The sequence below is a fragment of the Anguilla anguilla genome, chromosome 11 (assembly GCF_013347855.1).
Source record: "Anguilla anguilla isolate fAngAng1 chromosome 11, fAngAng1.pri, whole genome shotgun sequence".
Classification (NCBI taxonomy): Eukaryota; Metazoa; Chordata; class Actinopteri; order Anguilliformes; family Anguillidae; genus Anguilla; species Anguilla anguilla.
In genome coordinates this window covers 26355350-26374658 of record NC_049211.1, presented here as the reverse complement: position 1 = coordinate 26374658, position 19309 = coordinate 26355350, and the positions used below count along the sequence as shown (strand labels likewise).

Here is a 19309-nt window from a genome sequence, read left to right as displayed (position 1 = left end):
CTGCATTACTGACCAAAAACGCGTCCTGTATCAGTCATTGACTAAATCAGCGGAGGAAAATGTATCTCTCTTTCCCTCTCCCTCTTTCTGGCTTATTCTCCTTCCCTCTCTGTTTCCTTATCGGCTTTTCACTTGGCTTCTAATTTCCTTCCTTTCTCATGCACTCGGTCCCTCTATGACTCCGCCCCCCCTCTGTCTCTCCCTATCTCCTTCTCCTACTCTGTCTCTTTCTCTCTCTTTCAGTTCAGTTCAATTTAATAATGCTTTATTGACATGACTGTGCACCATATTGTCAAAGCAATTAACAGTGTAAAAGACATAAGCTAAATAGAATTAATACAGCAGCACATGGAATGAAGAGGAAACACATTGGCAAGTTAAGTTATAAACACTGGTAATAAGAAACAACAACAACAATAATAATAATAAATATAGCTGCAAGCAGCAATGCACGGGGTCCAAGAACTCCCAGTCAATATTGCACAATTTAACAAACAGCGTATCAGTGCCAAGATAACTCATAGTGTTCATAGGGGAGGTACCCTATGTAACGAATGAGACATTTTATGTGAGTCTGAGGTCGGTTTTTTTAAACCCAGACCTCTCGCTCACCCAAAGATTCCGTAGGCAGCTAAAGGTAAAAATGACTCTAGCCAAGGACAATGTTCTTACTTCTGAATTTGAGGGTTGTGCCGTCAGAGTGTGCTGTCACAGCAACTTGCTACAAGGACTCTGCTTCACCACACCTCACTTTGCTTCAGAATTGAACTAACTGAACTACACCTCCGATACTCACACCCCTTTGACTCCTCCTTGATCTGAAACTCCAGAGCAACCGCTTTTTCTTCATGATTCTGATCTGATTTGTGCCAAAAAAACATACCTACAAGATTTCATAAATTTCAATGTACAGAATTTTGCTGGAGCTTGGTCAATGGAGCCTTGCATCAAGTCTAATGCAAAATGGTCAATTATTGGCCAAAATTGTACCTGCTTTCTTGGTCTCAGATGCCAAAGGGATTCATGATAATGTGACGTTCAAAGGTTATTAGCATTTTTGTGATAAGCCTCGCCCACGGCAATTCTGATGTATTTTGATGGAACTTGATCAAATGGGGGTGTATACTAGATTTTGTACAAATTGGTCCATTTTTGTGGGTCAAGTTGCATTTTAAGTATTTTTAAAAAATGCAAAATTGCTGGAATACAGTATGGAGGAAATTATTATGGGTTATTGAGGCAAAGTTGTTATGAAGGCAGAGATATGGGGATATAATGCTCTTCGCATTATTACAAAAATGCTGAGAAATATTCTTGGAAAGATAGTCAAATGTTTGATTAATTAGTGTGCTGCTCCCTATTGGCCAAGTCACACCAAATTTTTCTAACTAGTAGAGGCCTACCTGTAGTACAAATTTCAAGATGATTGGACCATGGAAAGTCAATCTAATGCATGCTACAATTTAATAAGCAGTTGTCGTTTCTGTTTTTTGAAGTTGTGTACGGTCTGTCTGGACGGTCTATCTTTAACCAAGACACTGCCAACAAATTTTCAAGTGATTTGGTTATTTGGTTTATGAGTTATGGGAATTTTCACATTTTCCCCTGCAAGAGTTCCACCTATTGACTAAAGGGAATTCAATTTTGAATTCAAGTTTAATAATCAAAATTACATTCAATGTAATGTAAAAATTACGTTCAATGCAAAAAATCCAATATGGCAGACTTGATGGATCCTTGAGCCAAATTAGTTTGGTATGAGCCAGGGCATCTGAAGAAGAATTTTGGCCAACGGATTGAAAAGTTATGTTATGGCCCAAAATAGATTTAAAAAGTCTCTTTCTTCATATAGCGCCACCATCAGGCCAATCTGGGTAACTTTTCTTACCTGAGTAGTGGGTGGGAATGGAACCTACCCGCCAAATTGGTTGTTCTACAATGTACAGTTTTTGCTGTGCTAACACTTTTAGGGGGGAAAAAATATGTATATAAATTAATAACAATCCAAACAAAAATAATAGGGTTCCAGCAGCTTTGCTGCTTGGACCCAAAGTAATAATAATATGTGTAGTTCCTATGTACTGGTATTTTGGGTGTTTAAAGTACTCTCTGTCTCGCTCTCTCCTCAGTCCCTCCTCAGTATCCCAGGGTCTCCTTTCCTCTCTCGACACAACAGCAAGAACAGCATCTTCAGCTTCAAGGGCCGCTCCAAGGACATGGGCTCGGAGAACGAGTTCGCCGACGACGAGCACAGCACGGTGGAGGAGAGCGACGACCGGCGCGGCTCGCTCTTCAGCCCGTACCGCCGCAGCAGCTACAGCGGCTACCACGGCAAGCGCAACAGCACGGTGGACTGCAACGGCGTGGTGTCGCTCATAGGACCCGGGCCCGGCGGACGCCTACTGCCTGAGGTGATAATAGATAAGGCAGCTACTGACGACAGCGTAAGGAAGTCTATGAGTAGACCAGTCTAGGCATGGCATTCTACTTCCTCTACTTCTTTTACTCTTTTTTTTTTCTTTCTTGCTGTTTGTATTCCTGTTCTCCTCTTCCTCCTTTTTTTTGCAAGTCCCGCACAACTTCATCTTCCCTTTCTCTCGCTGTCCCTCCCTCCTTCATGAAACAGGCATGCTGCCTCTGTCCCCAAACTAAACAAAGAAAGAATGAAAAGAAACAATGCTCTTTTGATATTAATATTTAAGGTATTATTTTGTAATGGAAACCATTTTGGAAGTGAAGTTGTTCTACTCAAATTTATTGAGTGACCATATCAGATATCCATGAAGCACTCTCAGGCTCTTTCTCATCAGTGTTTGTCCAATGACTCCTACTCACTTTAAATTCGATTGAGTATTTCCCGCTTACCTTTTCCCGTGTTCCTTATTTCTGCATTACACATCCTTGAGAGAAATATCTGTGTGGAATTCCCCTCTCTTCCCACTATTTCTTGTCAGATAAGTGGTACTTTGAACACTGAATGCCCGTAGTCGGCCTCAGTATAGTTCCTTACTAAGACTGACCAACTCAGATTGAGACTGGATGTCACTCAAATGACTGTGGCAGTAATGCTCATATAAAGCTCTCTAGTTCACAACCTAATACTCAATGTCTATTACTCACCAATTTCATTAATCCATTAATTAACTCATGAGTGTGTTTAATTTTTTATTTCCTCTGATAAATTCCTTTAGCTGTCAGTATGTCTATTTGTTTGTCTTCACTCTGAGACTTGCAACATAAAAAGGAGTTTCTTTTCTTTTCCTTTCTATCTCTTTTTCTGTAACTCTCTCTCTTTCTGCGTCTTTCCCAAGCAACCTCAAAGCAAGATGAACTTTTCCAGTAACTCTTCTGTCCATCCTAGTTAGCATGGTAGTTTGACATCCTTAAACTTCTCTCAATCTGAGTTTCCTGTATATATTCTACTCAGAATGAGAAAAAAGCGTCTGATATGACTTGTGCATGCCACTGCATGCAGATTTCAGCGATGCCCCCCCTCTTTCCCAGTTACCCCTGTTATGAGGCCCGTGGGGTGCATGCAGTTGGGGTTCAGGGTGCAGAAAACAGGGAGCTTGGGGTGTGACGAGGCTGGGGGGGAGGGGGGGGCGTAGAGGAGAGGGAGGAGAGTATTAATCTAGCGAGCAGGGCTGAGATTTGGTACATTTAAACTTTTTAGCATGTAGCTGGGGTGCAGGGACCAAAGGGCTCTGAGTGCAGCTGTGTGTTTGGGACCCCATCCTCCTGCAGCTGGAGAAGACCTGAGCTGGGCTTTAATAATAGCGGGTAGCGGGTTTTTGTCAGAGAGAATAGTGGCATAAACAAAATGGAGAAATAAGGGACTCTTAGGCTCCCAGGTCAGGGGTGCAGTGGAAGCACCAGTGATATCCCCCAAAAATTTGAAAGCAGTCCCAGCTGTGCCAGTGCCAACTGTGGTCCCACAGGAGTGCATACCCAGCCCCAAACCTTTTAATCATGAGAATGGAGAAGAAAAAAAATTGCAAAAAGTTATTTGAGTTTAGAAAAACAAGTGCTCTTAAGTCCTTTCAAACCCACAGCGTTGCCCAAATTTTTATGTACAGTGCAGACCTGTCACAAGTTGGAAAGAGTTGAATCACAGTATATGTATTCACTGTTGGTATCCAATTCCAAATGGTGAAAGTGGGCATTACCATTTCCAACATGTTCAGCTTATGAAATGTTGGCAGGCCTGTAAAAAAACAAACATGAATTAAATTTAATTGTTAATATAGCTGGTACATGGTAATGTTAGAGGTAATTATTGAAGGCAAAATATAACCAGTAAAAATATAGGCTAGCCATTTTGACAGTTGCAGTATGTGTGTCCAGCGATGTAGAACATCAACAGCTGTTTTATTTCAGTGTTAAACCAGCATTTGTAAAAGAAAAATCCTACGCATTCTAGACAAATATAAAAGTGACAAACGGACAGCGGCAAACGATTTTAATATTTTTTAAAAGCCATTTCTGTGTTGTTGCCTCCCTAAGTTCTGGAATTATCAGGAAAAAGTTCCATAAACGGCAACAGATCATTGTACTGTAACGTTTTGAGTTTGGTTTGATGGTTATTCCTGAAAGGTGATGAAAAGCATCTCTTTTATTAAAAGCCTTTATGTGAAGTATAAACCGATGGTATTGTGAATTGAGTGTGAATTGGCTGACCGGAGTTTATACTGGGTGTTTTTTTTTGGCATCACATTTGGCCAAAAGAAACAAATCTTCACCTGCCTCCTGTTTCTCCTCTGTCTGAACCCAGTCTGCATATTACATGAGGAGTCGCTTAAAAATTTTTTTTTTATCTTAACAAAATGCCCCTCCCCCTCTTGGCTCTGGCTCCACCCCGCCCTGCCACACCCCACTGCGAGGGTACTAGTAGTGGCGGGTAGGAGTGAATAAAGGCCGCAACCTTTTGGGCAGGCGCAATTGGCCCAGAGCCACTCTCCTCCGTCCCAAGGGCCCTTCTCCCTGGGACACATCCAATGGCAAGGGGCAGGTTTAAGGATTTGGGGTTTTTGAGTTTTCAGGGGGTCTTGGAAAGGACTCACTGTCCTGACTCTCCTCCTGACAGCCCACCACAGAGGTGGAGGTGAAGAAGAGGAACTCGGGGTCCCTGATGGTGGCTGTGGACCAGCTCAACACTTCTTTTGGCCGCAAAGAGAGGGCCAACAGCGTGCTGAGTGTCAACACCAACACTCTGGTGGAGGGTAACACCTCTTTTCTCTTCCTTAACTTTGTTTCGAACTAATCCCCCTCTTTCCCACCCTCCTTCTTTTTTTCTCACCCTTATTGCTTATTGTTGTTGTTATTATTATTAGTGATCCTTGTTTGATGGGCACATGCCATCCTCTGTCTGGCTCCGCCCTCTGTCCCCACAGAGCTGGAGGAGTCCCAGCGGAACTGCCCTCCATGCTGGTACAAGTTCGCCAACACCTTCCTGATCTGGGAGTGCTGCCCGACGTGGCTGAAGATCAAGGAGATCGTCAACCTGGTGGTGATGGATCCCTTCGTCGACCTGGCTATCACCATCTGCATTGTGCTCAACACACTCTTCATGGCCATGGAGCATTACCCCATGACCCCGCACTTTGAGCACGTGCTCACCGTAGGGAACCTGGTGAGGACCATGCTCCCTTGCATCTGTCACCTATGGCTCCGCCCATTTCTGGGTTCACGATGGTCCGCATTCTCCCATAATTAGTGATTTGTAAGGCTTTTGAGGGCAGGCCTGCACCAGTTCTTCATGGTGCCGGACAGGGCTGTGGATATGGGAGTTGTGGAAAAATGTGAGCTTGTAAGACAAAATGAACATTTCCTGGTTTTACCTGAGCCTAGGTATTTCCTGGTGGTAGATGAGAGGCACACACATACACACATACTTATATGCTCTCACATTCACACACTATCTCTCTCTCAAACACACTCATGCACATACGCACACATTCACATGCACTCACTCCCATTCTGTCTTATGTATGCACACCACAAATATACAGTTGGGATACAATTTAATGCAAGGTCTAACCTGTTTCTGAAAACTCACACAGCCAATGGCAGTACAGCAAAGTGCCACCATCTCACAAGTCTCTTCCCTTTTCATAATTAATACCTGAAAGAGAGCAAGATCTCTCTCTGTGGGTTTTTGAGTGCTGGCTGGTTACTGGTCTGGCTAAGCTCATTATCTACAATATGGCAGTGAGCATGTGAATGGGTTTTGCTTTTCAAATATATAGAGACTTATTTAGTTTGTTGTACTCCAACAGTGAAGCCCTGTGTGACGGTCTGTCTGGATTTGTTAGGGAGATGTATGACCACATACCTATATAATATACCCTGTCTGAATACTATTTTATGTCCTTTTAATATTTAATATGGCCATTGAATTATGAACATGATGTTCCGCTTACAGTATGCTGTTGACATTTTTAATTTTTAATATTTAAATAAAATTGTGCAATCAATTCATTGGATGGGACCTAGAACCTTTTTACGGGATAAGAAAGGATAGGTCATTTGTAAAGCAAAATTATTTGTGGCATAAGTAATGGGAAGAGGAAGTATTATTATTATTATTATTATTATTTATAGGCTAGGATAAGACCTCCTATTACATTACATTACATTACATTATATTATAGGCATTTTGCAGACGCTCTTATCCAGAGCGACGTACAACAAGTGCATAGGTTTCATGATGTAGAGGCGCAAGAGAAACACTAGAGTGAAGTAAGTGGTGTGGTGGCATATACAGGGTATCAAGCTATAGAAATGGGTGAGGTTGGAGTTTTTTGTTTTTTGTTTATTATTGTTTATTATTGTATATTTTTTTTGTCATCGGTTTAGGTGTGGTGTTGCAGCCTAGCTGTGTGGGTGTTTTAGATGGGAAGCCTTCATGCTTAATTTGTCTGTGTCAAACAGGTGTTTACCGGAATCTTCACTGCCGAGATGTTTGCCAAACTGGTTGCCATGGACCCATACTACTACTTCCAGGAGGGCTGGAACATTTTTGACGGGTTCATTGTGAGCTTGAGCTTGATGGAGCTGGGCCTGGCTGACGTGGAGGGTCTGTCCGTGCTGCGATCATTCCGATTGGTAAAGACCCTAAATTTCCTCACTGTGGGAACCGTTACAAACCCCCGTCACTGTGTACATGGTTCCCCTGCCCAGTCCCCTCAGTTATTTGACTGTCTCTCAATGATGACTTCTTTCTTTCTTGTCCTCCCTATCCTCTGATTCTTTCATCGAACCCCTCCCTCCTCTTTCTAATACTTATTCCTTCCCACTTCCCCTGCATGCTCCCTAACCCCTCCCCCTCACACTCCCTAACTCCTCCCCTCTCACTCCGTATTCCCTCCCTCCACGCTCCATAACCCCAATCCCACTGCTACCAAACCCTTGCCCCGCTGCCCCTCGCACTCCTTGAACTCCCTTTCCTCCTCTCCCCCTGCATCTCCACTCATAGCTCAGGGTGTTCAAACTGGCCAAGTCGTGGCCGACCCTCAACATGCTGATCAAGATCATCGGGAACTCGGTGGGGGCCCTGGGAAACCTGACCCTGGTGCTGGCCATCATCGTCTTCATCTTCGCCGTGGTGGGCATGCAGCTCTTCGGCAAGAGCTACAAGGACTGCGTGTGCAAGATCGCCACGGACTGCGAGCTGCCGCGCTGGCACATGAACGACTTCTTCCACTCCTTCCTGATCGTGTTCCGGGTGCTGTGTGGGGAGTGGATCGAGACCATGTGGGACTGCATGGAGGTGGCCGGCCAGACCATGTGCCTCATCGTCTTCATGATGGTCATGGTCATCGGAAACCTGGTGGTGAGGAAGGACAGGACCGCGTTTGCATACCCGCCTGTTTCATTGACTGTTTTAGAAAAAAAGTTGATGTAAGCTAGCTGCAGGCCTAAACATTTAGAGAACACGTTTCTGTCATATCTACTATTTTTGTAAAAAAATAAGTTATTAACTTTGGATTTATTTTATGTTGTACCTTTCACTATATAACAGATTAGACATCTGAAATGACAAAAAATATTTCAGCACTAACACCGTGTGCCTGTTTGTTGTTACAGACAAGCATTTATGAAGGTCTGTGTAGTACTAATGCAGGTGTCATGTAGTGCTTATGAAGGATTATTCATATAAAGTGTTACCATTTAAGGGGGCCTGCAGAGAGAGTAGTGGGATTAAATGAATGACACCATGAAGGGATGGGTACAGGTATGAAGTTCAGGTTTGACGAGTGAATCCGTCCAGATGCTGATGTCACCTGGCTCGCTCCCCCAGGTGTTGAACCTGTTCCTGGCCTTGCTGCTCAGCTCCTTCAGCGCGGACAACCTGGCGGCCACGGACGACGACGGCGAGATGAACAACCTGCAGATCTCAGTCATCCGCATCAAGAAGGGCATCGCCTGGATGAAGGTCAAGCTGCGGCTGCTGGCCTCCACCCTGCTGAAGAGGAAGGTGACGGACGAGGTGAAGCCGCTCGACGACATGTACGACAAGAAGCTGAACTGTATTGCCAACCACACGGGCGTGGACATCAACCGGGAGCTGGACTACCAGAAGAACGGCAACGGCACCACCAGCGGCATCGGCAGCAGCGTGGGGAAGTACATGATCGACGAGGACCGCATGTCCTTCATACACAACCCCAACCTAACTGTGCGGGTGCCCATCGCCGTGGGCGAGTCAGACTTTGAGAACCTCAACACTGAGGACTTCAGCAGCGAATCAGATGTAGAGGGCACTAAAGAGGTGAGTTCCAGAAACCTGGAGGCCCGTGGAGGTCTACTGACTGCCAGAATGACTGACGGGTTTTACCAGCATATGTTGAGAAATGGGTATAATAAGCCAGTTTGGTTCCAGCTTTACAGTGGGAAAGGGGTATTATGAGCCAGCCTGGTTCCAGCTCTACAGTGGGAAAGGGGTATAATGAGCCAGCCTGGTTCCAGCTCTACAGTGGAGAAAAGGTATAATAAGCCAGTTTGGTTCCAGCTTTACAGTGGGAAAGGGGTATTATGAGCCAGCCTGGTTCCAGCTCTACAGTGGGAAAGGGGTATAATGAGCCAGCCTGGTTCAGCTCTACAGTGGGAAAGGGGTGTAATGAGGCAGCCTAGTTCCATCTCTACAGTGGGAAAGGGGTATAATGAGCCAGCCTGGTTCAAGCTCTACAGTGGGAAAGGGGTATAATGAGGCAGCCTAGTTCCAGCTCCACAGTGGGAAAGGGGTATAATGAGCCAGCCTGGTTCCATCTCTACAGTGGGAAAGGGGTATAATGAGCCAGCCTGGTTCCATCTCTACAGTGGGAAAGGGGTATAATGAGCCAGCCTGGTTCCAGCTTTACAGTGGGAAAGTTGTATTAATTCAGTGTGATGGGGGCAGAAAGACTAGTAGAAAGACTGTAGCTGCATCAATAGGATCCAGGTTTTGGGCAGAAAACTTATATAAGGTTTAGACTGCAAGACGAACCTCAAAACACCAACTAATAGCAGTTCTTTTGCATTTTTGAAAAATGAAAACCTACTGTGCCAATGTAGGAGGAACTGAGGCTGGTACATTTTAAAGGGATGCTCAGCCAACAGCATAAGAGTTGGCTTTAGATGTGCAGTGGGACAGTAAGGGTAATTTCCTATAGATGGCAATGTTAATAATGTATGAGGTATGATTACACATGATTGAAATTGACCAGTTGTACTGCAGTGGGTTGATTGATTTGTACACTGTGGTGCATTAGTCACGATGGCCTTCCCTTATTTCCCTGCTGTCTCAGCATTGCAGTGTTGTTGACTTGTGGGCAGTTGGTGCACTCGTTTGACCTTGGTAGAGGCGGGACTGGGGTGCTTGACTATACACCGTACTGTACACATTTGTCCAAAGAAAGGGCAGTTTCATGCTCGAGAGCTCTGCCTGCCGCGTCGCGTGCACGCGCGCGTTGCGTCTCGATTCCCTGAGTGTTGCGGTATTTGCATTCAGGGTCCCTCCCCGCTCAGGGCCCCGAGAGCTCTCCAGAGTCCGACGAGCCCTTTCGGAAGATGCGGAATGATTCGGAGTGGTAACAACCATAGATTTCTTTGATCTGGCGTGAACTGGAATGCCATAAAAAATTCAGGGAGATGCACGGGCTCCTGCGGTTATGCGTGCAGTGCATTGTGGGGCATGCCTCTGGATGAGCGAGGGCTGCTTTCCCACTCATTTCGGGCAAGCGGCCATACTGAGCTTCTGGGAGAGCCAGAAGGGCGGAGTCACAAACCACCATCTTATAAAAAAAACCCTGGAGGATCAGAGCAGAGGAACATGAGTGCAGAGAGATCTCTGACCTCTGACCTTTGACCTAGTCCCTTTATCATACCGTCATACTGAGAAATGTTTTCAGCAATGAGATGTGGTATGAGCCATAAATAATTAAATTGTTTTTATATATATGCAGAATTCCTGTCCATAATGGGTCAGTCCAGTGCCGCAGTGCATGCAGGCCAAATTGGCTATAGATGGTGGCCAACACTGTACTGGGAGATTTAACATCCATTGTTCGGTGCACTATACAAACTCCTGTAAGCAATTTTGATGAACATGCTTCAGAATTACAAAAAATGATAACCCCTGTTTATTTGGACGGATAAGTTCATGCATCGATCCAAACCTGGATCCTGTTCACACTTTTTTAAATCCTCTCCAGCATTCACTGGGACGAGAGAAGAACTGGGTATATCTGAGAGGCTAGATTGCCCTGTTCTGCTGCATAGGCAGCCATAGACAGATGGATAAAAGGAAAATACAGTTTGTTCTTTTAGGGCTGTCAAAGTTAATGTGTTCATTTATAATGCTTACTACGTTCATCTTTTTAAACAGTATTACCGCACTTTTCCCTTGATTCCTATTTCCACCAAGAGCGCATGTTCTGCATGTTACTACTGTTCTCCGTAGTACAGGGAGATATCAAACCATGTGAAGATGGACTGCTGCAACTTCGAGATGACTTTCTATAGTCCTGCTAAAGTATTCAGAAAATAAATGAGTAAAATGAATTCATTTCAATAATTTGGTTACATGAATGCTTCCAATTACTCTAGTGCCATCATTTTTTAAACTGTTTTTAATCTGTATGTAGATACACGTAGGTTTAAATTTTGTTCCTACCATAGGAACTGGAGCATACGAAAAATGCCTCAAAAATAATGCAACTCTTAATGAGCCTTTGTTCTCTTCTGTACGTTAGCTATACAAATATATCATTGTAAACTCTTCAGTGTTTTCCTCTTTATCAAAACAAGAACTTCAGTCTGAGAAAGGAAAATTTGTCATGTTGGGAATTCTTGTTTAATTTGTACTAGCCTATGGAACAGACATAATGTTTTTTTGTTTATATATGGTCTAGGTTATGAGCAAACCACAATCCCATCTTTTTTTAAAGGAATTTAGGAATCCCATTCAGATGGATATTTTCAGTCTCAAAAAGAGGACATGTCCAGGAAAAAGAGGACATCTGGTCAACCCATTCCTTATTGTGGCACACAAAAAAACCCCCATAACATCGAGGGTGTTCTATCGTCGTAGTGCGATATAGAAGCAGATGGTTAATCGTCAGCATTCTGGTATTTGCCAGTCCAAGGTCACCTATGGCTTGTTGCTTGCTTTGCTTGACTTACGGCTTGCTTTGCTTTAACGCTGTATAAAAATGAGGCAAACAACATGCATTATTATGCAGCAGAGCCACAAGACATGACAGAATGCTTGTGCCAGAACAACCGGTTTCATTTGGCAAGCCACTTCTGGAAGCAGTTTCTGTAACGCTAACTGCTTCAATCAGGTGCAAAGCTAAAACCCTGAACGCCTAGCTCGTCATTACACACAAGAGAATACAGAATACTGCATTTCTTATGTATTATGTGGAATGTTCTTATACTCGCAAGTGTTTGTTTCCCTCCTCTTCACTGTTACATAAGAATAATTTATTTTCTATATACCGTATGCTCAAAATATTAAAGACAAAAGTGGTACATTATTACATTATTTGATTTCTTTATTCCTAAAATGAATGATAATATTCCTCAATTCACTTGCATTATATTCAAAATGACTTTAAAACTTTTTTTTGTTGGTTCTGTTGTATTTATTTTATTCCTTGCTCATTTAGAAAAGCACCCACCTCCAAACCTTTTTTCTCTTAATCATCAAAACTTAAGAGTGAATGCAATATGCCTTTAAACCAGTGAAGGGTTTTTGATTGAACCTATAGTGATATTATGCAATTTGAATTAAATTTGTTTCTGAGTTTTCTTTGCCTTTTAAATATTATGAATGTTCTGTATTGAAAGCTCTTTTAATTAGGTTGAACAAATTAAGAAATTTTGGTTAATCGTGATGCGATTAGCTACTTTATTTTCTCATTTGGCGACCCTAGTTTTTGTTTTTTTTAACCTCATTCATCTGGATGTCACTGAAAAGATCCTGCTACATTCCTGTGTAAAGCTAGCCTGTAGTTCTACACTGGAGCCAGTGGATCGTGTCTAGAGGCCCACACTGCTCATAATGCTGGTTGTATAGCAGGCTGCTGATCTGGGAGCAGATTGGCTTGGGTAATTAGTCATTTGGCAAGGTCAGCTAGAAGCAGGTTAATGACGCTCTGTTGGCTGTGTCATTAACTGAACTGCGATCCCGTTCGATTTGGGGGGAGGTGCGTGTGTGCGTGTGTGTGTGCGTGCGCGTGCGTGTGTGTGCATGCGTGTGTGTTTTTGGGGGCTGATATTTTTTTTTGAATGAAGATTGCATGGAAAGTTGTGGGGAACCGTTAAAACCACCAGTTAACGAGGAACATCTCTATGTCCTTTTCTTCCTCTCTCTCTCTCGCTCTCTCTCGCTCTCTCTCTCTCTGTTTCCCTCTCTCTGTAGCTGGATGACACCAGCTCCTCAGAAGGCAGCACCATTGACATTAAGCCAGAAGTGGAGGACGTGGTGGTGGTGGAGCAGGTGGAGGAGTACATGGACCCAGAAGCCTGCTGGACCGAAGGTAGGATCCCCCTCCCCCCCACCATCCAAGAGAACTCACAATGGATCAGCCTAAAATTTACCTTTCAATCATGCTACCTCCCTCCATGACAACACAATGGATCCGCTCAAAACTTGCCACACAACCGCCCTTCCCCCAGCAGTACTATGCAGTGCACTAAACTGGCCCTTTAAGTAGCCAAGGAGAGATTACGTCTCGCACAGATGTACCTCCTTTAAATGAAAGCGTCATGCTTGGGCATCAGACCGTTCCCCCAGGGGAAGCTGAAAGTGCTGTGGTGGCCATTTGGCTTCTGCAGTGGAGTATCTGCGTGTCCGACGCTGCTGAGGTGGACCCTTCTGAGGGCCGTATTGATTTTGACGGGGTGCCTTCACCACGGCTGCCCCCGTGCCCCCGCCGTCGCCGTGGTGCCTGCGTGCCGACAGCCGCACCTCGCCCTCACGTTGCCGACCGCTGTTACTCAGGAGTACAGGGCTGCATTTGGGCTCTCAGCCAGCGCCTGTCCTGATCAGCGCTTCTGCAAAGGAGACCCAAATAACGTTACCCCGGCTACAGTGTGACCTGACCCCGCCATGGATTTTTAGCCCTCGCCCTTAAAATAATAAATATAGTGTTTTGGGGGTGGGGGTTGGGGGGTTGACAGTTATTGATGCGGTTTGGGCCCTGCAGTGGGGATGGAGAGGTGACACGGTGGGGGTTCTTGCAGTGGGATGGAGGGGGGGGGAAGTTTACACTGGGGGTCCTGCAGAGGGAGCGTGGTGCGTCTCTGTGACAGGGCGTGTCCTCTCTTGCAGCCTGTATTGCACGGTATAAGTGCTGCGACGTGCCCATCACGGAGGGCTGGGGGAAGCACTGGTGGTACCTGAGGAAGACCTGCTATCTGATCGTGGAGCACAACTGGTTTGAGACCCTGATCATCTTCATGATCCTGCTCAGTAGTGGAGCACTGGTGAGAGCACACATACACACTCATTTAAGCATGTGCATATTCTAACTTGCACACATTCACACACATGCATACTGGAACTTACCCACTCTCACACACAAACACGCACACACACATGCTCACACACGCACACACACACACATGCATGCTCAAACTTAAACACTCATACTCAGACACACTCACACTCATACACATGCACTCTCACACACAATTACAATCTCACAAACACATTCAAACATAGACTCTCACTTGCGGTAACATTGGGGAAGGGAATAGTGGTGTGTCCTGGGGTGGGATTGGGGCGGGGTTACTGAGTTATTGGTAACGGGTCTTCAGTGGCGTTGGCCGTTCCTCTCCCAGGCGTTCGAGGACGTGTACATCGAGCAGAGGAAGACCATCCGCGTCATCCTGGAGTACGCCGACCGCGTTTTCACCTACATCTTCATCCTGGAGATGCTGCTCAAGTGGGTGGCCTACGGCTTCGTCAAGTACTTCACCAACGCCTGGTGCTGGCTCGACTTCTTCATCGTGGACGTAAGTATCCATCCTCCTCCTCTCTCTCCGAATGCGCGCGCGTTTCGGGATCTGCCAATCGTCACAACACCCCGCCCTCCTCCCAGCCCCAAACACGCGTAGACCCCGGACGAGGGTCTCTCTCTATGTCGTCATGGTGACCGTGGCTTTCTCCTCTAGCCAAATCAGCTGCTGCGGCCGAAGCCTGACTGTTCAGAGCAGATCACACCTCTCCTGGGTTTGACTGCTTTATTGGCACTCTTACAGTACAAGGTCCTTAATGATTCAGGTAGATTCTCTCCGCTCAGAGGTTTGGCTCTCAATAAATATCACTTGTCAAATTCAGTTACTTTTTTACCATTGAAGTGTGTGACTGCTTCATACCATACAAAATAGGCAAATCTGCCTGAACATAGAGGTGAACACAGCGTTGAACACTGACGTTAATTAAGTTGTAAGCTTAGCTTGGTTGGTAGAGGTGAATAGCAAAATGAGTATGGGTTAAAAGTTGAGGTGAGCTGTTCATACAGTTGTAGGGTGAGCTGGGTTAATAGAGATGAACAAAATATTTCATAATATTCTATATTGAATAGAATAATGTGTAATGATCTTAATAATTATGAGGTGAGTTGTTGATGGCCTTATAGCATTATAAGGTGAGCTAGGTTAATAGAGGCAAACAGAAAAGTGAATGAGGATGTTAAGAGTAATGAGGTGTGTAGGATCAAAAGAGATGAATTATGTAAAATCTATGTGAGCTGGTTCAATACTTGTGAATGAAATATTGAATAATGATGTTAAATTTGTAGTTGAGTTCGGTTGATAGAGAGAAATAGAATATTAAATGATGGTAAAGTTATGAATTCAGCTGGGTTGGTAGAGGTGAGTAGAACAGGGAATAGAGAATAGAGAGGTGAATGGAATAATGGTGGACATATGTATGGATTTAGGCAGGGTGGTTTGTTTGAAGGGTTAAAGGTCAGAGCAGAGGCTTCTGGTTCCAGCACTGTTGGTATGAGGAGACCAGAGTGACACTGCTGTTACCGTGGCGCCCAGCTGCTGATTGGCAGGCAGAGCTCCCGACGCAGACGTTCATAAAGTTCACATCGCTGTCTCCCCTCAGCGTCCTGCGCTAGCCTGCTAGCTGCAGAGAGGCGTGCCTCATGTCCCCTACGAGCTCCCGTATCCAGGCGAGGCGTTTGTTCTCACTACAGTGACACGCCCCAGACCTGAACCCGACCTCGCTAGAACCACTTGTGGCCAAGATCCCGCACCGCGGGGTGGTGCATAGTTGGCTATATCATAGCCCAGGGTGGGAGGGTTAGGGTTTCAGTTAGCAGGATGTTCGATACCTCTTTGCTCTGTAGCGCCAACCCCTGGTAATCAGCCAAACCTTACACAATCCTCAGTGGCTGAAACCATGGCAACCCGGCCAGTGGACTAGAGTGAAAAAAGCATCAGTTGGCTGTTCATGTATTCCAGAGCAGGGCATAAAGGAAAAATCAGAAAAGAACAATTGCTTTAAAAAGTTCATATTAAAGTGTTGTGAAGTAATAGTTCCACTAAACAGGTACAATGCAGTCTCAGTCCCATCTAGCTGAGATCTGGACCAAACAGATTCATCCTGCATTGCAGTTTTAGTTTACATTTAAGGACAAAGTTGATTTATGTTTCCATTTGCCACACAGAGGGGCTGGTAATGGTGCAGCCAAATTAATGCCCTTTGACAGCCATAGTTATGTAAAGTACTGCACCTCATTTACTTTGTTCAGTGTTTCTTGAACAATTAATCTGACAGAAATCTTTAGTTGCATAGTTTATGACATAGAGAAAATGTAATGAAAGTCTGAGTGTTAACACACACACACACACACACAGAAAAATGTCCAGTGTTAATTCTGCTCTAAGAATGTAAATTTGATACACTGGACATTTTACTGCACGCACACACACACACACACACACACACACAGGGTGCTCTTGCAGTTTGCTGTAATCAGTCAGCAGTAATGAAATGGCCACTGCAGTGTCACAGGTCTCCATGATGATTACTTCCTCTGGATGGCTCGGTCATATGACAGGATATTGGAGGGTGGGAGGGGTGGTGGAGAAGAGTCGCTAAAGGAGGGCAGTGGGGATGGGGGGTGTTGGGTGTAGGTGGGGGTAATCTGGAATGAGCAACAGCGCGATGGAATGCAAGGGGGAAGTTTCTTTGTTTCAATGAAGCCAGATATTCAACCATCCAGTTCGGTCACACTCAGTATCTGGCATAGCCTAGCTTGTTAGTGACAAGGCATGACCTTGTGTTCCCCAGAAGAGCTGTTGCAAAAAAAACCCCCCAATGACCTTTGTCCCCCCCCCGGTGAGTGACCCAAAGACACACCTAAAGTCTGCATTTCCGTGAAGTGGACGGGCGTGGCACCGGGTGTGTCCATACCTCCCTGGCATGTTCATGGATCCGCGTTTCTCTCCAAATTACCCCCCGTGGTTCTGTGTAAGGCGGAGGAGCTCCAGTGCTGAGCGGCAGGCCTCTCCTGATGGTAGGGAGGTGGGGGTGGGGTGGGGGGTGTCAGTCTGCGTCAGTAATTATTGAGCTACAGACGCTGGGGCTTCAAGATACAGTGTTTCTCGGGTTTCTCTAACGTGTACGCAAACACCAGGAGCCTAGCCAGTGCTGAATGTCCTGTTCTCGTCGTTAATATTTCTTATGTTTCCTGTCAGTTCGAATAAGACTGGAAAATAAATCTGACAACTCTGCGTCAAATCAAATTCACAGCCAAAAAAACAAGCTGAGAAGCTGGATGATGGAGGTTGGTTGAAGGACAGCGTCCGCCCACCCGCGGTGGCAGGCTGTCGCAGAGCACTGGGGTTTCCCTCGAGCCCCGAGGAGCCGGTCGCTCGGCGATGTGACGTGTGTGTTAACTGTGTTAGTCAGCGCTACGCTGCGCGTTCAGCTCTCTGTCAATAACCTGCGTGACGAGCCGTGCGGGTCAGTGGTAGACATTTTGCTGTGTAGGTCCAAGACATCTGGCCTCCGTTATCCCTGAATGTGTTTCTGCGTTGTGTCCTTCCTGTGAGACAACTTCTGCGATTCTGAGCTTCAGAGGTGTGAGGGGGGAGGGGGGGTTTGGAACACAGTCTCTCTCACTCTGTGTTGTTCCTGTGACATGTCTGAGCACCTCTTGAACTCACAGCATGAGTGATTATTATTATTGTCATATGTTTTTAAGGGCGTCCCCCCCCCCCCCGAGCTCCACATACTCAGATCCGTAGGGCTGCGCTGCACAAACAGCTCAAAAATCTGGAAGTTGATGTCACAGGAAGTGACGTCAGAGCCATGCCCTTGGCTTGTTATAGTGCTGTGTGGAAGTCTTTTATAAGTCCATATAGTCTTTTACTGGAAGGCTAAATAACTGCATTTTAACCATTGCTCCTTTTGACTACCCCCCACTCCCCCACCCCACCCCTACAGAACCCAACGTGCAGGTCCAGGCTAAACCTTTTGGGGGCGTGGTGGGAAGGGGCATATGTGTGGCAATATTGTGAAATGTGGCAACCGGTATTCCACTGAGATGGAGTAGAAATCTGAAACTGGAAATATACCTCTCCCACTGGGTCCATCTAAAAATAATAATAAAAAAACTCTGACCCTGTTTAGCACTTTACATGGCTCTAGTTCGTTAGGCGCAATTAGTTTGTTAGCCTGTGGCTCTTCGCTCTTGTTCTGCTAATGTTGTTTTCCTGCTCATTATGGTGGTGTCTGCAGCCATCGTCAAATTGCTGTTTATCATTCAATGTTACCTCAGTGATGCCATGTAGAATCATCATCCATGTTCTAATGTTCTAAACCTTGAACTAGCCCAAAGTCAGTTGCCACAATTTCACAACAGCAATCATACTTCTTCATTTGCCCACCTATACCCCAACACCACCTCTGCCCCCATGATTATTGACTCGCAGTCAGGACTGACAATAATCTTCCCATAATCTTCCTCTGCTGTGTTTCCCTTGCAATGTGGGCTAAGGGGAATTGTAGTTTCTTTGCATTTTTATTTAAGCTTGGGTTAATGTGGGGGAACTACATTTCCTAGGCTGCATTAATGTGGTGATATTTAGACTTGTGAATTGTGTAACCACTCTCACTGTCCCTGACAAAGTTTTATACTGCCCCTGACATCCCAAATATTGTTCCCAATTATTCAAAGATGTTGGGGACGTGCAACTTCTGGTAAGTCAGATCCCACCAAATGAATCAGTCCTTTGACACTGGCTCTCATTTGACCTGTTGTGTGTGTTCTTGTGGTGGAAGTGATGTGGTTCAACAGCTCTGTCTGCCTAACACATGTAGGGAGGAGTTTCATTCAGCTGATATGGTGGTTTTGCCTGCATGTGTCGCTGTGTACTCATCAAAGTGAGCGAGTGTGTCTGTGTGTGTGTATCTGTGTGTGTGAGAATGTGTGATTACTTTTTTGTGTGGTCTGTTGTCTTTCTTCTCCCCCCCAACCCTCAATTATGCAGTAGTTTTTGTGTGGCTAACCTTAAACTCTAACACTGTTGCCATGGAAACATTGGGAAGGTGTAGCCAGGTTAACATCACGGTTGTAGCACCGCAAAGTTAATAAGGATTTGATGGCAGCGTGGATGGCTATGGTGACCAGATATAAATCTGTGCTCTTTTGCGCAGGTGTGAACTTGCACCTGTCTGCTATCGTAGCCTGCTGATCGACTATGTCAATAGAATGTTCTGGGTAGGGTGGTCCTATCGCTACTGACAGCACAGTCATAATCCCTCTGAGGCATTGTGATAATCACAGTGATGTCCTTATTG

General features: G+C 45.3%; 1 protein-coding gene across 7 annotated transcripts in view; it reads left to right on the top strand.

Annotated features, from left to right (window-relative positions):
- Positions 1-19309, top strand: part of scn8aa (sodium channel, voltage gated, type VIII, alpha subunit a) — a 72596-nt gene that overhangs the window by 35526 nt on the left and 17761 nt on the right. For 4 of the 7 annotated variants that reach the window (XM_035381026.1, XM_035381023.1, XM_035381027.1 and 1 more), the window contains exons 12-20: positions 2130-2411; positions 5084-5219; positions 5391-5629; positions 6931-7104; positions 7475-7831; positions 8300-8770; positions 12905-13022; positions 13817-13971; positions 14329-14502. In XM_035381026.1, coding sequence (XP_035236917.1) covers positions 2130-2411; positions 5084-5219; positions 5391-5629; positions 6931-7104; positions 7475-7831; positions 8300-8770; positions 12905-13022; positions 13817-13971; positions 14329-14502 — 2106 coding nt within the window. Of the gene's footprint in view, positions 1-2129; positions 2445-5083; positions 5220-5390; positions 5630-6930; positions 7105-7474; positions 7832-8299; positions 8771-12904; positions 13023-13816; positions 13972-14328; positions 14503-19309 lie in introns of all 7 variants that reach the window. The other 3 variants (XM_035381025.1, XM_035381021.1, XM_035381022.1) reach the window with 1 other exon arrangement.